At 40.2% G+C, this 13,759-nt stretch overlaps 1 protein-coding gene and 1 long non-coding RNA gene across 3 annotated transcripts in view; one reads left to right on the top strand and one right to left on the bottom strand.

The window, feature by feature from the left end:
• Positions 1–8,430, top strand: part of DPH1 (diphthamide biosynthesis 1) — a 149,536-nt gene extending 141,106 nt beyond the window's left edge. For both annotated transcript variants that reach the window (XM_072429230.1, XM_072429236.1), the window contains exon 12: positions 7,179–8,430. In XM_072429230.1, coding sequence (XP_072285331.1) covers positions 7,179–7,271 — 93 coding nt within the window. In that variant the 3' untranslated portion in view covers positions 7,272–8,430. The remainder of the gene's footprint in view (positions 1–7,178) is intronic.
• Positions 420–13,759, bottom strand: part of LOC140342871 (uncharacterized) — a 22,765-nt gene continuing 9,425 nt past the window's right edge. Inside the window, exon 3 of the long non-coding RNA XR_011923187.1 lies at positions 420–674. This is a non-coding gene — a long non-coding RNA (uncharacterized lncRNA). The remainder of the gene's footprint in view (positions 675–13,759) is intronic.

Below are 13,759 nucleotides of genomic sequence, written 5' to 3'. Positions count from 1 at the left end.
GCGTAACATGCATGGTGTTAATATCAGAGCTAATAATCCTCATTGGCTGTTGCAGTCGGCCACACAAACACATACTGTGATTGTGTTTTGGAATTGTGGCTCATTATGATACATGGATGCTCTGTTTAAAGAGAAATGGAATCCAAGTAACCTACACCTTCTTTACACAGAAAGCGGAGAGGGCTTTCTTAATGGATGTTGGAAACCTTGAGCCAGCAGGAGGCCAAACATAGAAAGGGTAGAGGTCAGTGTATGATGGAGGAGATTTAGCGTGTGCTGCCGCTTGGAGCTAGTAATGCTGCTAATTGATCATCCCCTTATCACAGTTGTTTGGCCATTTAAAGGTCTTTAAGCAGCTTTTTAAATTGGTTTCTCTCAACACTTGTACTTTATTTACCAGTAATTGAACTAGTACACTATTAGGGATGGTTATTTATTTATATATGCATTTATATAAGACTGACATGGAAATATTTTAGGAGAACTGCAGGGAAACAAGCATTAATAGCCATGGAGTAGATGGTGCTTTTGAGACGTTGTTCTGTGTCTTCCTTAGTAGTGGTGTAAATAGGAGTTTCCTGCAGGCCTGGATTTTTCATACCTCGCTTACTATTTTGGGAGTGTCGGAATATTTCATTGTTCAGTATTATACAATTTTCTGTCTTACATGGCATCTGAAAAAAAGAAAACATATTGCATTTTTTGTTCATTGCACAGAATACCTTTATAAAGACAACATGCTTATAGGGGGACAATACTGTACCTGGGGGAGAAACACAATTGGAAGCCAGCACAGTGGATGGGTTTTGCTTTAGCATTTTTTCCCAAACCGTAATGTACAATTGTACTCCTAATTTCCAGCATGCAATTGAGGCTTCCAGGCGCAAATTCTAATAGGCTGCTGAAAACTAAAGGTAATAACTGTAAGAAAGACAACCAAGCCCTGGGTGATCATGATGTAGCAGCATTTAGGGGACATTAAAGTGCACCTAAAGCATGCCAAAGTAGCCTCTTAAACAGTATTATTGGATGGCTTAAAGTGGAACTAAACTCACCTACCCTCGCTCCCTCGCCAACTTAAACATCTTCATCCTGTCCTTTTTTGACCTGCTCACGTTTTTTTTGTCCTTTCTACTCTGACCTCATTTATTCTTCTTTCTGTGGGCTGAATAGCAGAAAGCATAATTTACTTATATCCCTGTGAGCCCAGGCTGCCACCGCCGCACCCCCTGGAAATCTGATTTAATATGATATTGTAGCTTGATAAATACAGCTACCAGTACAGCACAGTTCTAAGGAGGAAGCCAGGGTGATGCATTTCACTCTAGCCCTGATCTCACTTATTCCTCCTTTTTGGGGTTGAATAGCAGCTAGCATCATTCACTTATTTTTCCTGAGCCCAGGCTGTCAATGACACACCCTCTGGAATTGGCAGGTATGTGGGTGCACCCTAGGTTAAGTTAAAAAATTTGTTGCACTGACATACTGGAGTTTATCAAAGGGAGAGAAAATAGTACAAACAAGTTTCTCTCATTTGGTCTGATTTATTAAAGCTCTCCAAGGCTGGAAAGCATACACTTTTATCAGTGAAGCTGAGTGATCCAGCAAACCTGGAATTAATTTCTTCAAAGTCATTTGCTATTTGCTAAAAAATGTTTTGCATACTGGACCAGATCCATTCCATATTTGCTGGATTATCCAGCTTCGTTGAAAGTGTATCCCCTCCAGCCCTGGAGAGCTTTAATAAATCAAGCCAATTATTTCCAAACTCTGCCATGGACATAAGTATAAGGAGTGTTGGTAATATTTTTAAAGCTGAACTCCAACCTTGCTAGTTCCTCCCTTCCTCTATTTCCTTCTCCTGTCCTAAATATGGCAGTCCTTTTTTAGGCACACATGGGATCTATGTTGTAAGCCTTAGGAACGCTCTTCAGCTATTTGATCCTAACCTCTTTTCCAAGCTGATCAACTACAAGTGGTTGATATTAAAAAAGACTTTTTAGTCCAGCTGTGTTCTATAACCTTTTTATGGCTGGAGGTGACTGAAGTATAGGTGCAGAGTCAGTATAAATCAAAATACTTGCCAGTAACGCTATTACTAATTTGGCTATTAAATGATTTTGCATTGATCATAGTGATCATATCATTATAAACCAAAGTGACTGGTTCCTGTCTATTAGTGTTAGATCAGCAGCTGTTGGTGACAGCGTGGTCTGAAAACTATCCACGTGCAATTGTTTCATACACTGTATTGCAATTGACAGGTTTTTGGTGATCATATCATGGAAAACCAAGGTGACTGGTTACTGATCATTAGTGTAGGACCTGTGGCTGTCAGTGGCAATGGTCAAAGAACTGGAAGTGTGCAGCTGTTAGTGGTCAGATGGAAGGTTGACTAACGTTTTCATGGCAGAGGGAGCCACATCTAAAAACAAATCATTACATTTATTTTAATTACAACTAGGCATCTGGCCAATTAGGCATCTGTTAATTTACACAGGGCTATCTGTCATAACACTAGGAACATGCTTAAAAGAAGCTGACCTCATTATTGTACTGCTGCTCCTTTATCATTCAATCAGCAGGTTATAAGTGATTCCTTGACCAAGCTGAACTGGCTAACTGCGCTTTATATCATGGACATTCTTATATTTTTTGGTAGTGGTACCAGGATCACAAGACTTGCTGAAAAGAATTCCACACATTTCATGAAAAATTGTTAGGCTGTGTATGTATTGCAGATGAATAGATGATTGCCAGGAGTTCACAAAGCACAGGTATTTCAGGTACTAGAACGTGAATTCCCTACCTGCTGTTGCCACTATCATGGCTTCTCATTGAGGGCTTGTACAGTCACTGTGCATTATATAGATTATAATGGAGAGAAGAGACTCCTTTTTTTGGCTTTCTGCTTGTTATTTTGAGTTGGAACCACATTGAAAACAAGGCCAGGAATTAGTTCAATCTACCGGCATCCAATGTTGGGTACACCATGGTTTCCGAAAATGTATTTAAATAAAAGTGAGGAAATTGAATAGTTGTGTAGGAAGCCCTTTCTTATCTGTACAGTAAAGCTCCCTCTTATTCAGTGGAGGACAATGTCCCTCAATGGACTCAGAGAAAATAGTTTCATTTTGAGTGCAAAAATCCTATTTTTGTCACTGTTAGTTGCTTATCAAGTAGCGCAGACAGTAATGACTAAGTGCCACTACAGAGTCCTAGCAATAAAAGAAGATTGCTGATTGGTTACATTGAGTCACTGCACTCTCCACACTGCTCTTTGCTTCACCAAATAAATCCATCTAGCACACTTCCTTTATCTGTTTCTTAGGAGCCATGGAAATGGCACACCTTGTATGATTAGTATATAGAGAAATCAATAAAGCTGCAACCCTGCAGACAGTATTTCTCTGCCTTTGTCTCTCAGCCATGTCTGTTCTTTTATCTGTAAAAATATAAAAATCATTATTTAGTGTACAGTGAAATTACCTACAGTTCATGTGGCATGTACACTGCTGTTCTTAGAGGGTTATTTATTTATGTTGCAGTTTCTACTTGACAGTTAGATATTCTATGTGCGGCGATGCTGCAATCTTTGTAATCCAGGCACAAGGCTGGTGGCAGTAATTGTACACTTTCCCTACCGTTGTGTAACTGGTGGAGTACAATGTGGAATCGTTTAGGAAGCATAATAAACTTACAGTCGGCAGCACTTTTTTTTTATCCTTAGCTACTTCCTAAATGGCAGTTGGGAGTTAGACTTGTTTCCTACGCTCATTCATTATGCTACAAAGCGGAGATTGCAGAGCCTGCAGAGACTGGATGTGCGCAAAGGTCACAGATTTAGAAGCCATGTCCTGACATCAAAGTTGTCCTTCTGAATTAACCCATTACCAAATGCTCCAGTCTTCTTTCAATTTGTAATGCAGCATGTTTTTTTTATGTTTTTCTTTTCTTGTGAACTGCTGCCACTATGGTCATTTTAGAAGAGCATAGGAATAGATCTCTTGGCACATGGTGACCAGGGCATAAGAATCAAATTGAGCTGAAACAATTATTAAACATGAGCACTCCACAAAAGTTTGCTTTGCACTGCTAAACCACAGGGACAAATGCACCGAGGCTGCAGGAAGCAAATCTATTTGCATTAATACCGTGTTTCCCCGATGATAAGGCAGGGCCATCAAATAAGACAGCCCCCCCCCCTTTTATTGCAGAAGGGACAAGTCGTGTTCCTTATGCGATAAAATAACCTTACCTGCCTGATAGCAATTTTTTAAGTACTCTCGCCTGTCCCAGTTTTGTTGCAGGGTGTCGCCATCTTTTTTTCCTTGTTGCAATCTTTAGTCATCTTGGTTAGCTGGGCTGGGATAATGTTACTCCCATTCAGGTTTGCAGGAGTTTGTTTATTCCCAGCAACTGTAGGGGAAGTCAGGATGTGCGGGTTATCCCAGCATTCGTGATTTTTGGCAATTGGGGTGATCAGCCAGGTAAGCATATTTTATTGCAGCAGCGACATCCCCTGTTTGCAGAATTTAATAGTGTAACTTAGGTACCAATTGTGACCATTGTGTAGTAGTACCCAATCCCCACATGGTTCATCAGAACCAAACTGGGCAGATGATCATATACACAGATTTCTGTCTGCCAAGACATTGCATAGAATGATTCATGGCATTTCTAAACCTGACCATATCCATCAAAGACATCAGACCAACCAGCCATTTAACAATGTCTATTTTGGATTAAGCAATAGATTTTAGATGGTTGTCAGACATGTAGACTCCAGACAACAGATTGCTGCAGAGACAAGAATGCTTGTATTACAAGAGCATGAATGTCTGCACTGAGAAGACTCTCTGACACCAGGTAATATCATAATTGTCCCAGGAAAGACTAAAGCTGAGCCATAAAAATCTCACACATCTCCATAACTAATACCTAAACACCTCCCATAGTAAAAGGTATCTGTGGACATGACGTGATCAGAAGACCATTATTATTGTAATAGGGTAAAACTAACATTACATGAAACAAGTGTCTCTGCAAAACATTACTACTTTATTTCCTCTGCTCATTTAAACATTAACCCCAGGCAAACACTGAAATACTTATGTGGGAGGTAGTTTACCTTCCTTAGAATTTCTAATAAGATTCTGCTGCAGTAAGGTAAACTTAGAGCTCTTGTCCTTTCACACTCTGATTGGTCAGTGAAAAGAGAAGCAACACACAAATAAGTTTATCTCTCTAAAGAGCTATTGCCAAATCAAAATCAGGTACCTACAGTGCTTCTTTTAAAATGAGTTATTGATGTTTAATACAGAAACAAGATGGGGGTTATGAAAAAGGCATATCGTGATTCAACTAATCAAAAAAGAATATAAAAGAAACAACATCTTTATTACATTTACAAACAAAACACAGAAATTACACTGCAGATATTAACAACAGCAATTAACATAATTGATAATTCCATGGTATTGCCTCAACAATACAATACAATTTCTGTAAAGGGCTACATATGCCCCTAGAGTGTTACCAAAAGGAGGAAAAAAGTTGGGGGGGTCTAAAAAAGGAGGGAAGGGGACTTTTTGCAATGTATGTTGCTTCTTCGGGTAATCAATAGTGACCTTTTCAGGAAAATTCAAGATAATACAAAGCAAGACCGTTTCACAAGCGGAAAGGTGGGCACACTTTTCAGAGGGGATTCAAAATATATGGGCCAAACACTTGTGGGGGAGAAGCAGGGAGTCATCACAATAGGGAGGCTTTAACAGCCTATGCAAGCACAATGGAAAAGCTGCTCCATGGTGCTGGACAAGCCTAATAACACCTCATTTCTAAATCCTGAGTCATCTACTCTATTCTTATATGAGAACTTTTTTGATTAGAGGGCTACACCAGAAGTCTTGGCAATGTCCTGACCCTTTCTTGCTACATAGGCTCCCTTCTTTTGACATTGAAGTTTAAAGCCATTGCAGTTATGGGTGAACTGGCCTTTAAAATATTACTTGCACTTCATTCGGTGCATACAGCAACTTCATTAATGGGGGTGCTAAAGTGATTGAATAGATGGGATCATCATACAACGTGACAACTGTATATCACCAGCACATCACCTTCTTTTCCAAGAAAGCAAAGACATTTACTTTGTCATTATAATGTTTTGGGGACCACAAAGGGTCCCAAGGCAGCATAAATGTCAAGGTTTTCTCACTGTAAGCGTTGGCTTTTTGAATATTTATCATGACAATATAAATAAATACACATATAATTTTATATGTATGATATTATATGTAGGATGGGGTCTATGTATTAGGATGATATATTTGCCAAAAGTGCAGTTTAAGGGGACAAAAATTGAGTAAATGAAATTTTGTGGTGAAATAGACAACCTATAGCAACACAAAAAAATGTTTAAATGTTTATTAGCCTGCTTCTCAACAATAAAGAAGAAAAATAATCCAACTCTAACTGGAAGTATTTAGTTTGCTAAAGCACTGTGTATTGCACCTCCCCCAGCTTATTTCATCATCTTCCTGTCTAAATGCTCCCACTAAGGCGTCTTCTGCTAAACATTATTCTATGTTCTGGACCATGCCCACAACATACAAATTCTTTGTGTCCTGGTCGAAATTTGAACCTGTGACCTTAGCACTGCAAAGGCCATCATGACCCATCTACCCAAATTAGCTTGGAGGTAGAGAGGAGATGGAGCTTCTGGTGGCAGAGGAGGGGATTGTGCTGGTCCAGGTGCTTTCCAACATCATAGTTAAAGCCATCCCCTGCCCCTCTGTAGTGACATAATGTGCTGTGACAGGTGGTGTAGTAAAACCTATTGTAACGTCTGTCTGCAAAACAGGAATTTAGATCATTTTCATAATTGTACAAACATTTCAAACTTTTGAAGCATAGTTGTACCCAGCAACTCTGTATGTGATTGTCAGAACTGATATTTCCTTTACAAAAAAGTCATAATATTATGTTTTTATAGCTAGACCTCCAAAACCAGGTAATAAATGTACCAGACATTTCAGTAGAAACCAGTTGGGACACAATTCCTTGGAGTTTCAATCTTTATATGTATCACAGGTGCTGGAAATGATTTTATGCCAGAAAGTTGAGCACAGGTTACCAATTAAAGCTGTAACTTTTTTTTTCCTCTTGCTTTACTTTAGTCATCTCACCTCATACAGACTCCAGCCCTGGATGTATGTGCAAAGATAACAGATTGCCAATGCCAGGAAGAGAAGCAAAGTCAAAGCAAGTGACCACAGTGCAGACCGGGGCTATGCTGTGAGAACTCCAACAACTGTCTGAGTAGCGCTGATCGCAAGCACTGAAGTCATTCACCACCTCTGGCAGGCAGGTGTGAAGAGAGAAAATGAAAACCCTATGCTACATTGGCTCCTTTATACTTGGAAGTATCACTCCATTAACAGCTTCCTAGCCCTTTAGACCGAAGATCATTCCTTATTAACCCTTTCAGGTTTACAGAGACCCTGGGAACCTCACTCCATTACTTTAACACATCTTACAGCTTTACAGTTTATGGACTGTGGGCAGGAGGTCAGGCGGCACCCTCATTTTCCCCTTTGGAGTTTTCAGAGCCATGCAGTGTCTGCTACTAATTAAAAGCTCTGTTTAATATGGGCTCATATGAGCCGGTTGCTCCCTCCTCTCGCCGTTGCCTGGGTGACGGGGAATCAGTACCCACGAAACCCCCACTGTTGGCACCGACTGCAGCATCCCCTCCTGTGAGAACCAATCACCTCCCGCGTGGAGACCAACAGCAAGCAGCTCTGTAATGTCTGTGTGATGGGATCACGGGCTTTAATGTTCCTTGGAAGGGGCCCAGCAATTGCTGCGCCTGCAGCTTCTATCCAGGGAAGAGCTGAACTCGAGGGGTGTTACATTGATTGAAGTAAGAAAGTGAATAAACAACAAATAGCGAGTGCAGAATAATGTTCGATAAGGGGTCGCAGTCCCAGCCGTGCAGGCTCCCAAGTCCTTCATTTTATAACAAAAGATGCAAACTACATTTTGTTTTATACCTTCAGAATGTGAACAAAGTCTTCAGAGCACTGCGGATTGGTGACAGCTCCTCCCGAGAGGGAGACCTAAGAGAGGTAGAATTAATTTCAGCAGCAGTAAACCCAGTGTGACATGACAAGCCATGTGTCTGCCTCGTCTGTGTGACACGACTGTATTCTCTTATATTAAAAAATATATCAAGTCACATTTTATGTCCAACACATTACATTTCTTCCGCAACAGCAAACTGAACAAGCAGAATGACTTTGCCTGCAATGCAAGCGTTTATTATAAATGGCCCAAATGTAAAGGACGTTTAGGTATGCTAGCTTTTGTAATTGAAAATGAAACACCAGACCAAAGAACACTAGAAAAATTTACTATGAGATAAACACATTTCTTGTATTTTTGTTTTTTTGGATCACTGTTTGGCAAAAGAAAATAATACTGCACAAAAAATGTCAATCTATGTCAGGATTTATACATCTGTCTTCCCTAGGCCCGCGGCCTTGTTCTGTCCCAATATACACACACCATATAAACTATCATTTATGGGAGCACTGGGCCTGGGGAGGGGGGCACTGGATGCAAGTTGGGGTGCTGAAGTGGCAGAAGGAAACATCAGAGGGCCGGGGAGCACATTTTACTGCAAAGGCTGAGGTATAGAGAATTCCAGCAAAGAGCACCCACAGCCATTCTGAAGAATATATTGAGTTCTGCAAGCCAGCCCTGTGTGACTCAGGATGCCATTCCTAAAAATATTGGCACCGTAGGATTTATCCTATTGCAGGGGATCCCCATACAAATATGTCCCTGTACAGATCTGGAGAACTGAGCAATACAGATACTAACAAAAATAATGAATGCATATAAAGCAAAGTGTTACATGCAGATCAGGGTTTTCTTCCCAAGATTCATGAGGTCCAGGGCAGTTTCCTAGCATAGGTGTTAAAATCTGCTCCATGGTCTTCAGGGAAGCAATAATTATTATATCCATAACTCACAGTAATGTGTGGTCAGTAGTTAGAATACTAGCAATGGCCAGAGGAACGAATGTCATTCCTACAGATAGCCAAAAAGAGATCATTGGTGCAAGACCCGAAAAAGTTCCAAACTGCTCATGGTGCAAGGAACCCCTAACAACCTCTGGACTTTCTGGCTAAGAAACGCTGGTCTATAGGAACAGCTCAGTAGAGGAATGAAGCCACCTTCCCCCTCACTGCTGGAGGGAGATGCTGCTGGAAATGAGCTTTCCGGTAGTTGGATGTTGGGGCAGATCAAGCAGTGTGTGGGAGAGGGGAAAAGGTGAGCTACTTCTGATGCAGTTTTCATTTTTATACTTGGGCCCCCACCTTACCCATTCTGGGACTGTGCAAAGAGAAAGGAATGAGGTAAATTGTTGAAACCATCATATTTCTGCTGCCTCCTATCCGCCTTCTCATTGCACCTCAATGTCTCCTTGTGCTAAATCTGATTCTCTAAACTTTACTGTACAGTAGATTGCAAGCAACTTTTGCAAGGTTAAATTCAGGTATGTAAACTGCTTGGACCTAGAAAATACATTTAATGATCTATTAACAAATACAGAACTGCAATAATTTGTGTTTATTATGTCTGCCTGTAGTGCCGCTGTAAACTAAATCTGACACTTTTAATATGGTATTCCTAAATGTACCTGTGTAAAATTTTATTTGATTTTAAAATGGTCTCTGCAAATCCCAAGGACCTCCTGAATTTATACATATGCTGCATTATAATCGGTTTAACTCATGGTTTCATCCAGATGCACTCCCAAAATGAACAGGCAAACATGTACTTTAAAATTAAACACCTGCTGGGAGGCTGCCAAGAGCAACATCAAAGGAAGTTGAAAGCTTCGTACTTCTGAACCGCTGATTGGGAATCACTTCTATAGAAGAATCCTACACTGGCAGCACAGACTGTACATATACATGCATCATGCACAAGGAACGTGCAGCAGATCTACTATCATGTTGATTACTTTTCCCTGCCTTTATTAAATGAACAAACTAAGGCCATCTATTTAGCACTGAACTATATCGGGAAACAGAACACCTGGTCAGGCTCTGCTCCTTCGTGTACAAAGACGTGCAATCTGATAATGGTCCCTTACGTATTTCATTTGAGGGACTTGTTTTTTTGTGAAAACAAAATTCCCTCTTTTCAGGGCTAAATTAGGACCCGTGAGGGTGCCAGGGCAAAACTGAGCCTTTTTCAACTCAGCTCTTATACCCTTCCCCAGCTCCATGCTAAACACAGTATAAAATGGGGTCCCACCTAGCCAGGAGCAGGTGAATTGGCAAAAGTCACACCACCAGGTTCCCAGCCAACAAGCCAGCAAAGAAGGTCTTCCAGTGCTTTCTTCCTCTTGTGGTTGTGGGCTTTGCATAAGATGATGCCACCTGTTGGGCCTTGGCAGAGAAAGCAACTAGTGGAAGAACTCCTCTGCCAGCTTTGTTTACAGCAGCGAGTGGTGTGCTGCTGTATTGTCATGTGAAGATTAGCACAGGTCTGTATGATTACCAAAATCATGTTGGCTTGGGAGCCCAGGGCAAACGTCCCTTTTCCCTATAATCGATATGAGCCTGCCTTCTTCTCCCTTTGTTATTTTGAAAAGTTAATACAACGGAAGAAAGTACTTTTGGGTTTCCAGAGAAACCCAAAAGTAGCTGAGAGTGTGACAGTGGTGTGTATTTTGCCTATGTACTGTACTTTGTGCTGAAATGTGTCCCTCTCAGAACAATAGGAATTTTAAATAATGGACACCTCATGCCTAATCCTAATGTGACCAGGGGAATATAATTTATACTTGTGTTGCCCTCCCACCCAAGGACACAAATCTTGTCTACATTTTTACAGTGTAATGTAAAGGACAACTAACTGAACATTTTGTTATTAGTGGGACAAGGTCCCCTGGCACTTATGGTGGGGGATACCAAAGTGTACTCCTCCTTCTTTATCTTAATTCAGAGACGAAAGGAGTGTTCCTGATGCAAATATTGGTTTCCAGGCTAAAAGCTGATGTTTACAGAAATTGCAGCTGCTTACACAAAAAAATATTCTCCCTATGTAATCTAGAGGATTTCACACAGCAGGGCAGGCTCAACTGTTCCTCCTACAGCACAGGAAACCTGAATGCAATGCTGGTGCTTCTTCTGCTTCCCCCTGGCTCTGCATGTAGTTTGTTAAAGCACTGTGTATCTAAACTATTATTAAGTATTGTATTTTTTTTTTCTATAAACTATGTGTTTTTCCCATTTTTTTTAAATTTGTTATATCTCAAATATACTGATCTACAATAACTGTCTGTTTACATGCATGGATTCCTACAAAGGCTTTTTTCATCAATGAAGACAACAGTGGTTCACTATGTTCACTTGTAATCTACATTTGAATATGGTAGGGTGAAATTCCAGGAGTGTGAGTGGGTGACATGGAGAGAACACTGTCACCCAATACCAGAATGTCCCTGCCCAGGGTCCTTCATGGCAGCAGCATTGGGCGTGTATGTTAATAAAAACTGTATATTTAAAAATTTTGAAATGTACTTTTGAAATGACAATAAAATGTTAAAGCTTTTATGAGGTTTTAGTGGATATGTTTACATATATATTATAGAACATATGCATGTCAGTGGCATTTAACACCATATATATGCTGTAAAAAGTCAGGCTGAATACCAGTAGCTGAATGCCAGCTGGTGCATGCTGTAATTTGACAATCAATCAGAAACCCTGTTTTGTCATATCCCTCTCCTTATGAACCACTACACAGTACACTAGGGTTTTGTAGTCATATAAAAATACATTCTAAAAAGTCACTGGTCATGAATACTCTCACTATATGCATGAAAAAAAAGACTCTGAAGCAACCACTATATACATCAAGGGAGTCCCATCTCTGCCTCCTGAAACATTAACGCACAATCTCTTGTGTGCAACATAAAAAAATTTGCATTCATAGAAAATGGATGCCATTGGGCAGCATGGTGGCTCAGGTTAGCACTCTGGCCTTTGCTGTGCTAGTTTTCAGGTTCGAATCTCGGCAAGGAAACTATCTGCATGGAGTTTGTAGGTTCTCCCTGTGTTTGCGTGGGTTTCCTCTGGGTACTCTGGTTTCCTCCCACATTCCAAAAACATGCAGTAAGATAGTTGGCTTCCCCCCAAAATTGACCTTAGACTGTATTAAAGGCATAAGACTGAGGTAGGAACATTAGATTGTGATAGTGACAGGACTATGGACTTTGTAAAGCGCTGCATAATATGTCAGCACAATATAAGTACTGTATAATAATTATAATAATGTCTGCATAAAATTATAAAAAGGCTGCTAAGCAAACAGTACAAGGGAGTCCCAGTTCTGCCTTCTGAAACATTTGGCTAATGTGAAATCGCTTACACAAAACTTTACACAAAATACACAAAATGTTGCATTTAAAGAAAATGGATGGCATTGTTAAAAAAGTTAGTTGTCTGATATAAAACATCTGAGAAACTTGACCCTGAATTAATATGTAGCAAATGAAATTAGAATGCAGTCAGAATCCTGATCTGCATTCTTGTTCCAGAGCAGAAAGTATTGAAGGTGTTGATTTAGGTGACCAATCCTACGTATAACAGACAATTGGCTTTAACAAAAAAGAAGTCAACAAAAGCTGTTACACTCTTTTCTGACAGGTTTCCCTACCTTCTCAACGCAGTACAAAAAAAATGACAGAGGGGCGAGTGAAACTTCAACAATCCTCCTAGCTCTTCTAAATGTGCAGCCAATTCATTCTCACTCTCAGTCCAATAGTGTGGCCTTATGGCAGCCATACTGCTGCTTTTACCATATATATAAAGAGAGGTAAGGATAGCTAAATGACGTGCTTTACAAATCTTCATTATGTTCTGCGTCAAGGGTCCAATAAAACCATCAGCCTGATCACATGAGCTGTCAAAGCCATGTTAGCGGAATTATGCAGAGAGCACTCTGTAGGACCCTGCAGGCTCCCCTCCACACCCCAGCCTACATTTTATGAACGAGTTGCATGTGCATTGTGTCCAGCAGATGAATGGTAAGGCTTATGGATAACTTTAGCATTGTTCAGTGAATATATACCGTATGTACCAAATAAAAGCTTTTATATTTGGCTAAAATAATTAGCAATGCAAATGCTTTGTTGCCACAAAGTAGCTACGATTTCTATATTCATCTAAAACCTAAAAGTGAATACATCTAAAACCTGACATCTGCTTTAGTATAAGTTTCTGGGGTATAAATCATTTGGACGGATTTCCACCACATTCTCCAAAGCCGTTCTTTATGTTCTGCTGCCCAGCACTCTCATAATGTAAATTTCTCTCTGTTCTTGGATGCGGCTTGCAGAGACCTAAATCTTTCTTGGACCAAGATGAACTGGTTTCATGGTGAGTCTCCTGAATGAACACTTCCTCTTTCTTACAAAGAAGCTCTGCTGAAAATAAGAATACTAGTAGTGTTATGTATAGTGCTACAGCTACATTTATTGCCTTTATTTCAAGGTAATATGATGGTATTAGGAATAAAACATTATTGTATATTGATGCATAAATACTGTGACAGTTTACTTCTAAAAATGAACTGAGACAGGTAACAGGCTAGCCCAGGGGTCAGCAACCTTTACTATCAAAAGAGCCATTTTGCCTCCTCTTCCACTAAAGAAAAATAGTCTGGAGCCGCAAAA

The sequence above is a fragment of the Pyxicephalus adspersus genome, chromosome 1 (assembly GCF_032062135.1).
Source record: "Pyxicephalus adspersus chromosome 1, UCB_Pads_2.0, whole genome shotgun sequence".
Lineage (NCBI taxonomy): Eukaryota > Metazoa > Chordata > Amphibia > Anura > Pyxicephalidae > Pyxicephalus > Pyxicephalus adspersus.
This window is presented reverse-complemented; position numbering and strand designations above follow the sequence as displayed.